At 38.0% G+C, this 14,005-nt stretch overlaps 1 protein-coding gene across 2 annotated transcripts in view; it reads right to left on the bottom strand.

Moving 5' to 3' along the window:
• Nucleotides 1-139: 139 nt before the first annotated feature.
• aff1 (AF4/FMR2 family, member 1) overlaps nt 140-14,005 on the bottom strand; it is a 28,550-nt gene continuing 14,684 nt past the window's right edge. Inside the window, exons 5-19 of one of the 2 annotated variants that reach the window (XM_067573508.1) lie at nt 12,341-12,427; nt 11,247-11,280; nt 9,674-9,728; nt 9,036-9,177; nt 7,887-8,936; nt 7,717-7,805; nt 7,340-7,565; nt 7,064-7,158; nt 5,925-5,988; nt 5,685-5,821; nt 5,449-5,520; nt 4,638-4,731; nt 4,461-4,504; nt 4,132-4,364; nt 140-3,145 (exon numbers count right to left, since the gene is read on the bottom strand). In XM_067573508.1, the coding sequence (XP_067429609.1) occupies nt 3,021-3,145; nt 4,132-4,364; nt 4,461-4,504; nt 4,638-4,731; nt 5,449-5,520; nt 5,685-5,821; nt 5,925-5,988; nt 7,064-7,158; nt 7,340-7,565; nt 7,717-7,805; nt 7,887-8,936; nt 9,036-9,177; nt 9,674-9,728; nt 11,247-11,280; nt 12,341-12,427 (2,547 nt within the window). In that variant the 3' untranslated portion in view covers nt 140-3,020. The remainder of the gene's footprint in view (nt 3,146-4,131; nt 4,365-4,460; nt 4,505-4,637; nt 4,732-5,448; nt 5,521-5,684; nt 5,822-5,924; nt 5,989-7,063; nt 7,159-7,339; nt 7,566-7,716; nt 7,806-7,886; nt 8,937-9,035; nt 9,178-9,673; nt 9,729-11,246; nt 11,281-12,340; nt 12,428-14,005) is intronic. The other variant, XM_067573509.1, reaches the window with a different exon arrangement.

The raw sequence follows: 14,005 nt of genomic DNA, 5'->3' as shown, positions 1-14,005 counted from the left end.
TCTCCTGGTTATTTTGTAATGTTTACAGCAGGGCAAAGTAATTCACTTTACGTGTCATTCATTCACCAACCTTTACCGCCAAATACAAGAGTTTGTAATTCTTGTTTTCTTTGAGAAAAATAAAAAGTAAAACAACAAATTATTTTCCAGTGTTTATTCATCTCTGTACACTGCAACACAAATTCTTTACATATTTCACAAAAAGGAAAAAACGCATCCTTCAAAAAGCCTTTCTTAACATTTTTTCCAGTAAATAATTATTTGGACAAGAAGTGTAAACTTGTTGCAGAGAAATTCATAAACGAAGCACCAACAGTCAAGGATAATGGAAATAAAAGCCACAGGTTGGAAGACAAGACAAAAAAAAAAAAAACATATGAATATGCACTACTTATGAATGTCAAATGCCAAAACTGGTGGTTTCAACTCGTGTGCAGTGAAGACATTGTGGTGAGAGACTCTAACGATCATTTCTATAGCAGCCTGCTGTACATAAAAATAATCCCAAATGCCATGGCACCAGTGTACTCGCTCCTTACTTAAAAAAATATCACTTTATCATTTATGTGAGAAAATAAAGTTAGGAACACTGTGTGATCCTTCTATAGCCCTTTTATCGTTTCAATTGCACGAACACACCAACTGAATTTAGCACAAGCGAAAAATGTCAAAAACCCCAATAAGCAATCATTTCAAGAAATGCGCTATTTTAAAAGCGCTAGTCCAAACTAATGTATCTTTTCCTACATCATTATTTCATACTGATTATTTCTGTATCCCCTTGTGTATTATTAGCAAGAGCCTGTGATAACAACACCTCACTTAATTTCTGAGCCAACAAAACGCACACTTTATTGCTTGTATTTAAAAGATACAACAAACAAGAGTGAAGACTAGCACAGTCCTGCCGGTCTTGGGTTTCCTTTTGTCCAAAAAGCACACTGAAATTAACTGAATATATACTCAAAAAAAAAAAAAAAAAAAAAAAGTGCATTCTTTAATAAGCGTAATAGTTTTGGCCATTTATTCTACTCCCACACATCTAGGAAACATTTTGCGACCTAACAGAAGCATGGGAAACATTTACAGGAAAGCAGCTTATCGGTGCAAAAAAACAAATAAAGGGAACAGGACTGTAGTTTCTGTTAGATGACTTGGTGGTCGTCCCACTTTAATTGAAAAGGTAACTCAAACTGACAAATACGGCCGATGTGAACCACTATATCCACCACTATACCTAAAGAAAGACGGGTGTAAGATTATTCCCTCTTTTTTTTTTTTTTTTTGTCCTCGCCTGTTGTTCGATTTTCAATAGAAGGAGGACACAAGTGCAAAAAAATTTATAAACGAAGATGAAGAGGATAAAAATCAAGTCTGCTTTGGTCTGAAACTACCAGCAGCAGCGCTACAGCCAGAAAAAAAAAAAAAAAAAGATGACACCTCCTCTCTTAAGACCCCCGAGCGGCAGAAGTCAACCACAAACCAAAACAGTGTGACATCAGAAGCGCGAGTCTACCAGCTCTCAGAAAAAACTTCCAATCATCATTCAGTCTCACGCGGACAAAAGTCAAACTAACGTCTTACTGAAGCAGAAAAGGTCGGACTTAAGAAATGGTTATACTGTGAAATCCATTAAGGCTTCAGTTCCATCTGATACAAAACAACTTTTAATAAGCAACTTATGTTGAAAAAACAGCATCTTTACATCCTTTACACAGTCTGATAATGTTGTACAGGTTATCACAATCTTTCCTACTCTGCCTCCTCTTCATCAATACTCATGTGCAGATTATAATCTGTGTCCAGATTCATCTTTGTTATGAGGCAACCTCTTCATAATCTCATATGATGATTCAACCTATTTTCAATATTTTTTTTTGAGTCTTCTGAGGACAAATAAGTCTGAATGTTGCATGTTTTTTTTTCCTTTTCTTTTTTATTTTTTTTTAAATCAATATACTTATTGCACAAGAAGTGTGTTTCAAACGTGATGTGTATCAGGGTTAAATCTCTACATCTGACAACACTAATTTGCAAACTGAAATTACATATGTAAACCAGGAATTATCTAAAGTATTATCTAAACTGAATAAATTAAACGTTTTTTTTATTTTTTTTATTACTACCTGGTGCTTTTGCACACTTGATCCATTTTTAGCAGCAACATTGTCCCTGTGTTTGATTGATCTCTACTTCCTACAGTCAAGATTAAACCATGTCACACCTGTTCTCTTAAAAGGAAAAAACACCATTATGATACCAATGTTGTGAGGAGCTGAAATGTTCTAAAAAAAATAAAAAAAAACAACTCTTGGGTGATCCTGACAGTGATTTGTGATTAAGAAAAAAATCCAAAATCCAAATCAAACCAATCATTCAGACTGAAACAGGGAAACTTCATCTCTAATTAAATAAAATAAACTGTGGTGTTGAGTTTAAACATGATACTTTTCAGACATGATTTAAGTGCCTTTACCAGGTATTTTCATTCAGACCTTGTGATTACTGTCTGTGAGTTACAAATCATAATTGTGTTGTGATCGTAATAATAATAATGATAATAAATAAGATCTGTGTTAGTGTTTGCACCATCGCAACCATGTGATAAAGCTGAGTAGAATCGTAGAGCCACCAAACGGCACTTTTGGTTATATTTGATGTGTTTCCATCTGAATTTAGTTGAGGGGACTCCTCAGTAAAGCCTCGTCCATGACATGATAAAAGAACAGGAAGGCATGTTAAATCTTGCAAAGACACCAGATGCAGCCCATATTTTTTTGTGCCAGAGAGAAAGAGAAATGGAGAGAAGAACAAACGAACGAACAAGTGTGATGTTCAAAAGTGGAAATTCCACAGACGTGAGATGACATCTGCGTCTCCCTTTTTTGACGAGATGAGTTAATGTCCATGTGAAAGTAGAAAAACACAGCTGGCAGATGTGTAATCTGGTGTCGACCCCAGAGACCGGTGTCAGCGTCAAATGGGTTTGTAGGCATCTAGCGGGAGGAGCGGACTGTTGGTCACTTTACCTTGTGGCTGTCCAGCCGTAGCCAGTGGACGCCTTGTCTTGTGTAACGGACCACAGAGCTCATACTGGAAGTTAAACTCAACGGGCCCATAACAGTGTCCAGCTCTGTCAGCAAACCTGAAACACAAACAGAAATAATAAAACATTCATTAACATAAAGATTCTCCTCTTAGCAGCACTAACATACTGATGATTAGTTATCAGGATTCTCCATCAATAGTCTTATTATACACGTTCAGACCAATGTGACTCCTTTAGTCACATTTTTTTCCTTTCTGAAAAAGTGCCTAGCAACAAATCAGACAACTTTTCGACTAATCATCAGCCAGACAGAAACATGAATTAGATGTGAATGTGTGTCTTTGATCCTCACTGTTTGTCTGGGTAATTTTTTTTAATTTATTTATTATTATTCTCTATGATTTAACTTATTTAAGTTAAATTAGAATTTACAAGACTGAATTTATTCCAGTGTCTGTTTTCTGTTCATACTTCAGTTCCACAGTCTATACAACAGCCTGAATTAAATAGTTTGATATTGGAGGAAGATTTAGATGCATATTGAAGAGATGATAGCATGTAGTTATATCAAGACATCACATACATGCAAATTATCGCATGATGTCATCTAGCAACTCTCGGAGCAGGTTTTAGCTACTTTCCACTGAAAATAATTGACAACGCTGGTTCAAACATGGAATCTGTAACATTTTTGGCTTCATTTATTTGTTAAAGAGGAAATCCACTGATTTTACACATCAAAGTCTGTTTACAGGTCTTGGGGAGTAGCTACTGCATATGTGGGGAAAAAGGAGCATAAAGCCTTTTGTGGCTCCAGAGGGAGCTTAGTGAAATCTGACAAATTGCCTCAAGTGATGTCACTTGCATTGTGGGTAATGTAGGCTGCCAGGTTGGGACAAGGAAGAACGCATGGAATAAAACCTCTAGTCATTTTTGTCATAACTTCCTGTCTACACCAGAGGTTTCTGATGATTTTTTATGTGCCACTATGAATATAAAGGAGCTTATTCTTAAATTTTGACAACACATTCAGATTCAGCTGAAAAGTTTAGCCACACCGCTCCTTTTCCGTCCGCTCTTACCGCTGCCTTTGTGTGCCAGCTCCTCCGCCTGCTCCCAGATGTCATGAGCGCTCAAGAATAACGTAGTGATGTTGACATAGGTGAATGCCACTTGTTCAATGGCCTGGGGAACTGCCACAGTGCTGCCAACAGGGCCCACAACCAACCCGCTGCGGCTGGAGCCAGGACCTGAGCTGCTGGATGTGCTGGCTGGAGACGGCATGTTGGGCGTAGGGGACGGGGTGTCTATGCCTCTAACGGAGACGGAGGCAAAAAGAAGAGGAGGGTAAGAAGAAAGCTACACCCGTGACAGATTAAAGCGATAAACAGTGAATGTAAAGCTGACTTACTTTAATGTGCAGACAGAAGGATCCTGTGTTGCCTGAGCAGAGTTCTGAAAAAGGTCCAAATTTAATCAACGAAATGAAATATTAACAAACTTTTCCATTGAACATTTAGTGTTCATTAGTTTGTTACCTAAACAATTACAAAACTAGTAATAATTGTAGGAAAAACTTAATACTTACATTGAAATGATCAGTGAGGGTCTTTGAATACTTGAGTGCAGTTTTGTGTTTGTGGTGAAACATGGCCATCTGCAGGAGAGACTGGCACTTCAAACTATAAGACACAATTAAACGTTATTGATGACTGATTCATTCAGAATTCACATGATTCATGAAAGAAAAAAAAAAGGCAAAAAGGTAAAGATAATGCATGTCATTGTACTGGTACCTACTGTGTGCAATATAATACGATTAAATTGAATCTAATCCGACCTAAAATATTCAAATGTGTGAGAATAATTTACCAAACTAGAGAACAGTTTGGTGCAAATGTACCAGTTACTGCTGCTAAAAAACATATTAAAGTCAAAGCTTCACAGGTGGTTTAGCAGACAAATTATTCCCCAATTTACTGTTAATAAGTGTTTTTCTTATTTTAAAAGTTTAAGATTAAGCAATAAAACAAAGTTTACAGTATAAATCTCATGTACTGAACTGACTTGCAGATTTATAAATGAACATTAAAATAAAATGTCTATACTGCCCGTAAACATAAATGCTATCAGAAGTAACTCATACATACAATAAGTTGCTCTTGTTTCTCATATTTCAGCAAGTTTCTAATGTAATGCACTACAACTTAACAGCAGCATAACCTACAACATGAACATAAACATATCTCTGACATGAATAAAATCAAACCTGCAAAGTCTGCCCTCTTTACATAAGAAACAAAGAGTTGATAGCAAGCTTAAAATCCAAAACAGAGAAAAGAAAGACAAAAACTAATCCTAACCAGTAATGTTAGGGGGCACAAAAATCATCAACTTACCATAAAGCTAAAAAGTCCTTTTCTGCAGGTGGAGCAGAGGGGTCCACTGTGTTTTTAAGTTTCAGTACAAACCTGTGAGAGTGGAAAATGTGGTAGTAAAACTAATGCAGGAATCACATTCATCTTCATGTTATAGCTTAAAATGCTATATAGCTAGCACTCTATGGGTCGGAAAACACGCAAATGAATAATTACAAAATAGTGCAGAAAATATATGATGAACGCGTTTCTCTTACTTGAGGAGTTCTACAGTCTCTGCAAACATAGTGTAGGAAGACATTGAAATCTGTGGATCTTTTTCCATTGCGATGCCGCTCTCGACGAAGTACATGGCTGCATCCAGGTAGTTGAAAGCTTTACTGAGCTTATCTGACTGAAGGTAGAGAGAAACAAACACACAGAATATAGTTTTTAGCTACTTGGATTACTGCTTAAACTGCAGTAATGTAAGAAAACGAACAAAAAGAGAAACCTACCTCTGCATCTGCTTTGTGTTTCAGTCTTTTGGCCTCCTTTATGTAATGCTTCACTGGATATTGCCTGCAGGTGAGAGACGCAGTGACTAACAACATTACAGTATATGACTAACGATTCATAACACGATAAAAGTTGTTGTCACTGAAACAAAATAAGTGCACAGCTTTTAATTAAAACTGTGGCAGCATTTTGATTAAAATCTGAAAATACCCTGAATAATCTGTTTTCTGTCGACTGCCAATTACTGAGTTACTTTTTGAATTTGTGACTGAAGTCGTGGCTTTAATTGGCTCCAAGAACGTGAAGAGCTTATATAAAATCAGACAGTCTCCTGGTGATAATCAGTTATTGAAAAAACTTAAACTTACAAAACAAATTAAATTTACTACAAAAGGTTAAAAAACACTGTCCTGCTAACATACTGTGGTTGACATAATACACTTCAGCGTTTAAACTGCACCTATAACCATCTCAGTTTGTATGAAAAACTGTTAAGACAACTGAATGAAATATCACCCATCAACTCAGCTGATAGAGAACAGCAATGATCACTACGCTCAAATGCGGGTGTAGCACTGTGGTTGCATTGCATCCTTGAGTCTGATCATACTGATGTGTACAGAAACAGGCAAAAGTTATTTAAACCCAAAACCTTCAAAGAAAGTTGAGGAGAGAGAGGTCACACAGGAGAAAAAATGGGCTCATATTCATATAAAGAGTTGCTCTAAAATGATTACAGTGACACATAATTGATTATACTTTCACTTATAGGTGTGAAAACACTGTATCATCTTTCTAAATATGACAGTCGTTCTACCTCTTACTGTCACTTTTAAACACACAGCAGGAGTGCTGTTCTATTATGTCCCCATTAGGTGGCACCAAGTAGCATCAAACTTTGTTTTCAAAGGTTGGAATACGCTGCCAAAAACGACACTGTCTTTTACATGTCTGTGGGAAAGATCTCAAAACTGTCTCTGTTGTGAGGATTTTTCCCCCACAGGGGAAAATCTGGAAACAGAAGAATTATTGCAGTTTCAGCTAGGTCGAGACACAGGCAGACTTTGAGGAGACACAAATAAAAAAAAAAAAAAACTGTGATTTAGAACAACTTAGCAGCCCCAGAAATGAATCTTACCTGTCATCAAATCTGAGCAAAGGCCTGTTGGTCACAGTTTCCCTGGTGGGCTGTGAAGAAGATGGGACGGCAAGGCTGCTCTTTGGGGGTTTCTGCTAGCATTGCGAGGCAGAAAATGGGTTAAAAATTTAAATAGTTTCCCTGTTCATGTCATAATTGGCCTAAAAAGGTTAATTAATAAGCCCTCTTCACTGGAAACACGTCTAACATCTAGGGAAAAGAAGCACTGTACGAACTTAATATGCACGGGGTAGGTGTGCATATCGTGACGGTTACCTTTTCGACATGTGGGCACTGTGTGTGTTTTCCACTGCTCTTCTTGTGCTTGTGGGAGTCTTTTCTCTTTACAGCCTCTTTACTGGACTCCTGGGTCTCCCCAGAACAGCGTTTGTGTGACTTTGAGTCTTTATTAGTGTCTTTGGGTGTTGGAGGCTGCTGCAAATTTACAGGATTTTTCTTGGCCTTCTTTCTCTCCTGATCCTCCGTTGGATTGCTGGAACTTCTATAAAATGACAAAGATCAGAGAGCTTGTTTGAGCTGATTGGACTCTTGGACTGGAAAGACTGATTCATACACACACACACACACACAATGAAAAAAGGTTACTGTTATCTAAATAAATGAATGGGATGCCTGTGATTTAGTGGACCTACTCCAGTTTGATAGAAGCATTAGTTGATGAGGTATTCTTGTTATCCAGTCTCTGTTTCTTCCTGGGAAGAGTTTTATTGTCTACCTCAACCTAGAAGACATCAAATCACAGATTAAAAATAAAAAATAGGACTTTCACTGTGTACATATATGTGATCCTTATATTTCTCACATTTTGAAGTATACTCTTTTTGCTGGTTTTGGTGTGTTTGTGTGTTGTAGAGGCGTCATTGCCTCCTCCTTCTTGCTCTACGACCAGGGCCGGTCTCTTTGTATTGCTGGGTATCCTTTGGTGAGTGCCTGAGGTCTGGGGGACTCTTGAGAGCAGACTGAGATCAATCTTCACCAGCAGGGATCTAGGAGGCCTATAGGGATCCCGAGAACCTTTGGCAGCATGCCCAGTCTTCTCTGAGTGCTTTGGGGTTGCAGGGCATGAAGTTTTGTGAGGCATCTTCTGGCAGATGGTGTCTGCCTTGGGTATGTTACAACTGATTCTGACTGGAGGGGCCAGAGACAGCTGGTCAGGCTGCGCGGGCTGAGCGGGCTGAGCAGGACTTGGAGTGGGGCAGGAGCAGGGGTTAGGATATCTCACACCACAAGATGGACATTGACCGTACGGGACCGGCGTGACGTCAGACCGCGGCTCTGATTCAGCCTTTCGCTTGTCGAGTGAGGTGTGTTTAGAAGTCCTCTTACTGTCTCTTTTAGCGTCACCGCTATCCTTGCTTTTCTTGCAATGACCCGTTTTCGTTTTCACCTTGGGTCTATCTGTGAAACAGGGGTCTTTGTCTCGTGTGGCTACTACTTCCTCAGATTTCACACTGAGAGCTGCTTCAGTGTGATCTGAACAAGCTGCCTTCACCGGTTTGGAGGGGCGTGCGTTGCCTGAAAGTTTCCTGGAAGTGGTACAGTTGTTAAGTTCAACAGAGGGGGGTTTTTGGCTACTTTTCTGGCAATAGTCATCCTGAGAGCTTTCACTACACTGCTGGGGTTTGGGAAGGTTGTCAATGAACTCTTTTTGGTGAGAAGAAAGCTGAGGTTTAGACTCCCTGGTGGGGTCGATCACCTCTACACTGGAGTGCTTGGAGCTATGAGTAGGCTGTAACTGTTTGTGTGCGGGGCTCTCAGAGACGTCTTGACTTTCAGTGCTGGAGTTCTGTTGGTTGGACCTGATCCAGTTCCCCAACTGCCAGTCGCCGCGGGTCACTGCTGGAGCATCAGGCTATAAATAGACACAAATTAAGATTTTAAAAAAAGGGGGGGGGGGTAACCGCTTTATTCAATATGTGTCAATATACTAAAAGGACAAGCAGCAAATTACCTCAGTTTTAACTGAGCTGCTCGCTGGTGGTTGAGGTGGCTCCTCGGTGGCACTTTCACTGTCCGACTCTGATCTTGAACTACTCTCCGAGTCGCTGGAGCTTGCAGACTCTACCCCGCTGGAATGTGCTGCTTCGAATGAACTACAGCACATATACAGAGCAAGAAAACACCACAATATATATTACATAAAAGTGTTACTGTTATAATGAAGTCACTAACATTGTGGCTTACATGCCCTAGATGTGCTGCTAAACAATACATTTAGTAAACATCATGTACTAGGGAACAACTGATGAGGAGAAATGATCGGTACTTTGATTATCTTAGAAATGTTTTTATAAAAATATTTGTTGGGCTTTTTTTTTAGTTGCAATGCCTTCTTCTGATAAATATGTATTTTTGATGTGAACTGATGCAATAGATGGGGTTTGACCTAAGTTTAATTCACAGCACACTGCAACCAGCTGATAAACACTGTTTTCATTATGTAGCATGAAAATCAATTACTCAACTGGCTCTTTCAGGTTCCATAACTGTCAGTGGTCCCTGTCTCTGCCTCTCATAGTTGCACGTCTTCTGTCATATTTTGAAATTAAAAAGAAAGAATTTTTTTTTTTTAAGACCCATGTCACTTACGATGAGCTCTTCTGGTTGAGATGGGATGGATCTGTAGAAGAGTAGTCACACTTTTCTGGAAAAAAAAAATCAAAGAAAATAGATATTAGTCCAACAAAAGAAACAGAAGTACAGTACATGTCACTGTAAAAAAAACACTGACTGACTATCACTAATTTTACAGATTATAACTTATTAAAACACTAGAAAGAAAACTGATCTGCAGTCAAAAGTGATCTCCCAAGACATCCCAAGTGTCATTCGCTTCCTGGTAGATTCAACATTGCATCTATTTCAACATAAAATCTAATATTTTATCTATAGAAAAGGAAACAACTTCAGATGACATACAGCCAAATCTCCTGGAACAAAGATTGTACAACAGTTGCTGTACTTTATTAACTTCCTAAAGTCCTGAATCAATCAAGATATCTACATCACTCATGTCAAGAAGAACAGACTGGTGTTTTCATTGCTACAATCCGGTAAATTTGCAGTCAGTGAGCGTCATTATAATAACACAGTAACCAGAATGTTTTGTTAGCATTTCCCAAACTACTGACCTTCCTAAATTCCACACCTCTTGCACAAAAAACTTGTTCTTGTTCAATGTTACTTTAAATAAAACACAGGCTAGACACAAAGTATTTTTGTCATGCTTAGATTAGCCAATGCTGCTGGAAAACTTACTATATAAACATTAGTATGATAATAACTGGTCAGACAAATAGAATCACTTGATATAAGATGAAATTTGCTTCATGAAAGTTTAATACTGAACTGACTGAACTGACTGACCTGAGCTTCATTTTTAAAGTTCATCTCCTACAATAGAATAAGTGTTACATACATTTTCAATTATGGTGGTAATTGCAAATTTACAACAAAACATGAGCTTTTGTATTGGATTGCACTGAGTAAATATCCACCGATAAGCACCAAAATTCAAGAAAAGAGAGGAAGGAAATGTGCTGAAATGGGTATAGTAGGTGATGGATGAAAACAAGCTACTGGTGAAAGAAAAATCTAAAAGGTCAATGAAAATAAAGGAGTGTAAAGGATACAAAACATTTGACATCAGTGAAGGAGAAGGATAGAAAATAGTGAAAGTTTACTATTCCTCTCCTCTACATGTTCATAGCTTTCTCTTAGCTGAGGTTAATTTGAGAGAAAATTGTAGGGTTGTTTCTCCCCTCTGGCATTTTGTGGCCAGTTTGCAGAATGGGCCACAGGGGTTGTACAAGTTGCCATGGAAACATTGCTTTGAAGAAAAAAGAAAACATAGAATGGAGACTATTGGAGAGGAGAGGAGAGGAGAGGAGAGGAGAGGAGAGGAGAGATTTAGGTCACACCAAATGTCACCAATGATGATCAAACCTCCAGTTTTCGTCTACATGCAGTAAAGCACATGTTTCATCTGATGTCAACTACGGACACAACAGATTCTAACTGCTTTTCATTCAGTGTCGATCTTCCGTGATGCAGTTACATAATTTCTATTTAACTATTTGTTGGGTTTTTTTTCACTTATCATCATGTTATCATCTTTGTCCTGCCCTTAAATTCTACTCTGCGTCATTCCCTCATTACTCACTTTGTCCTGGACATGAAGAGACATGCTCTGCTTCCTGTGAAGACAGAGAAAAACAACAAGAAAGCTTTCATCTGAGTCATACTTCTGCATGATTTAGATTTGTACATTGTAACTACATTTACACTAAACTAAAAAAAAAACAGGCATATGCTTCAATATTCAAGACACAAGATTCAAGGTATTATTAGTTGTAGCCTTATAACTTGATGATTTTGCTGAGCAGGTGGTGAAAATTTTGTCCTGTGTGTGGTGTGCAGAAAAAGGCTACAGGGCTTTTAAAAAGGATTGATTTCTTATGAGGATAATCAAAATTCATGACAAATCTGCTGGTTACATTATAAGATACCATACCTTGTGTGTAAAATTTGATAATTTGACCTGAGAGTGGTGCAAGAGGAAAGCTCAGTGTCCAAAATAGAAATTTGAAATGTTACAGGAAGGTTCAAAGGGTCAGCAAACACATCCTCTATGCACCATGAGTATCCTAAGCAAATGTAATCAAAATTCAGTCATATGTGAGTCCATTTCTTGTGAACAATAGCTGACAATTTGACCTCAGGATGACCACTAGTTGGTGCCTTATTATGCGTCCAAAATGGAAAGGGTTCATCCTTTGCAAAGCATGAATGTGCTCAGTAAAGTATCTGATAATGGGGAAAGCCACCGCACAGCTGCAGTGTTGTTGGCATACTGATTCTGGCACCAGAGCCAACACACAACTGCCAGTGATTATCCCTTCACCACACCACAGAAATGGACGCTTTCTTTGCAAAATCTGATAGGGATTTTTGCACTTAAAGAGACTAGTTATTTGAAAAATATGCACTTGAGTTTGGTAACTTGGACTTCATGAAAGCATGGCATTAGCTTCAGTTGAAATTTAAAAAAAAAAATAATACTATTTTGTGTGTCACAAGACTTAGGGTTTAGTCCTCCACCCTCTCATTCAGTGGCATTCAACTGGTAAGCCAATGCTGCAGGGCAGGTTTTGCAAGAAGATTAGTTTAACCAAAACCCTCCTCCTATATACACATGGGCAGCAGTGAGCATAAATCAAGAAACACTTTAATAATTATCAGCCTTTAAGCTCTTACCTTGGCTGCGAGAGGGGACTTGGAGGGTTCTTCTGTGAAAGGTGTGTGTATAGCTGTCAGGAGAGGAGGCCACGAGTGGGTCATTTCCTACAGGGGGGAAAAAAAAAGTGAAATGTGTTAATGAGCCTATTAAGTAGAGCCTCGATACAAAACATGCAGTATTCTATATGAAATAGGAATCAATACACGTGGGTGTGGTTGCACTTTCACTGATGTCTGTCTTGTCCAGTAAAAAAAAAAAAAAATTCCAGTTAAGTTGTCCCCACATGTATTTTAGATTAAGTAATGGGCACATAATAGTTTCTCTTTCTTTACAACTTGAAGAACCGAAGCATGCTCACATTTAACATAAAAAGTATCACCTTAGTTCCTGTGAAAAAGAATAACAATGAATTTGAATGTTCCTATAAATTAAATATAAAAATATATTCTAGAAATCTCCAACAAAACCAATTGTTCTTTTATGATTAATGCTGCGACAATAAGTCGATTAATGGATTAGTCAATTGACAGAAAAATTATTGGCAACTATTTTGAAAATCGATTAATCTTTCAAGTCATTTTTCAAAAACACTAAACATTCCCTGGTTTCGGCGTCTCATTTGACTGCATTTGATGCTTTTCTCTGTTTTATGTAAGTAAACTGAATCATTGTGTTTTGGACATAAGACGTATGGAGACATGTGATGACTGTGACGCACATGTTTCACTATCTTCTGACATTTTATAGACCAAACAATTAATCAATCTATTAATTAATAATATGTAAGTTTTATATCAAATGAGTAATAAATGCATAATGTTATTTTATTTCACTGAATAAAGGTGACACGTATATAATTCATTGTGACCTGTATACTATGCGATGTACTGTACATACAAACATACCGTACATCCTGTGGTCATTTTGTGAGGTGCAACTGGCACAACTAGGTCCTCTTAACACAGACTCATGTGTCTTCAACTCAATATAAAACATGCCAACAGCATCAGAGGTTCAGTCACTGTTCTACACAGTAAAAGCGGAAAGACGCATGATCTAAACAACTCTGAACACATGACTGTTGGTGGTTGTTTCCTCTTGGAATTTTCATGCAGTATCTTCAATTTACAAGGAATAAATAAAACACAGTCTGTACAGTTTTAAAGTTGAAAATTACAGCCAAACACGACAGTGACCTTCTCTGAATGCACATCACATCAAACCTTAAAGGGGACATGAGACGTTCATGTTTTGGCAATGGTTGTGCCCAAATGCATTTGAAAACCACCTTGCCTAAAATCATGTTTTATAAAGTTGTTAAAACTACAGATATGACAAATTTATTTTCGTACCTAGCAACTACCTAGCTATCTAGCTCAAGCCCCCAGGAAGTGCGTCAGACTTTGAAGCCAATTTGACATAGTGGCCAAACCGTGAAAGTTTAACTGAATTACAACTCTGCCTTGAGCACAAAAAGCATTTTTCCCCACACACACAATCATGGGAAAAGGAGCGAAACAGTGGATACATTTTTTTGAGCTTAATAACTCCTGCGAAATGACTTGTTTCACTATCAGACTTTGATCCATTTGGTCCGATAACATTTGGAAAGTTAGAAGCATTTCCAGGCTCCGATTGAAATTTTTAGTAATGTCTAGTTTCTATTCTGGTCTTTATCTTAT

Source organism: Thunnus thynnus, chromosome 19, assembly GCF_963924715.1.
Source record: "Thunnus thynnus chromosome 19, fThuThy2.1, whole genome shotgun sequence".
In the NCBI taxonomy this organism is placed as follows: Eukaryota; Metazoa; Chordata; class Actinopteri; order Scombriformes; family Scombridae; genus Thunnus; species Thunnus thynnus.
The sequence above is the reverse complement of the archived record's forward strand: the minus strand, read 5'-3'. Positions and strand labels throughout refer to the sequence as shown.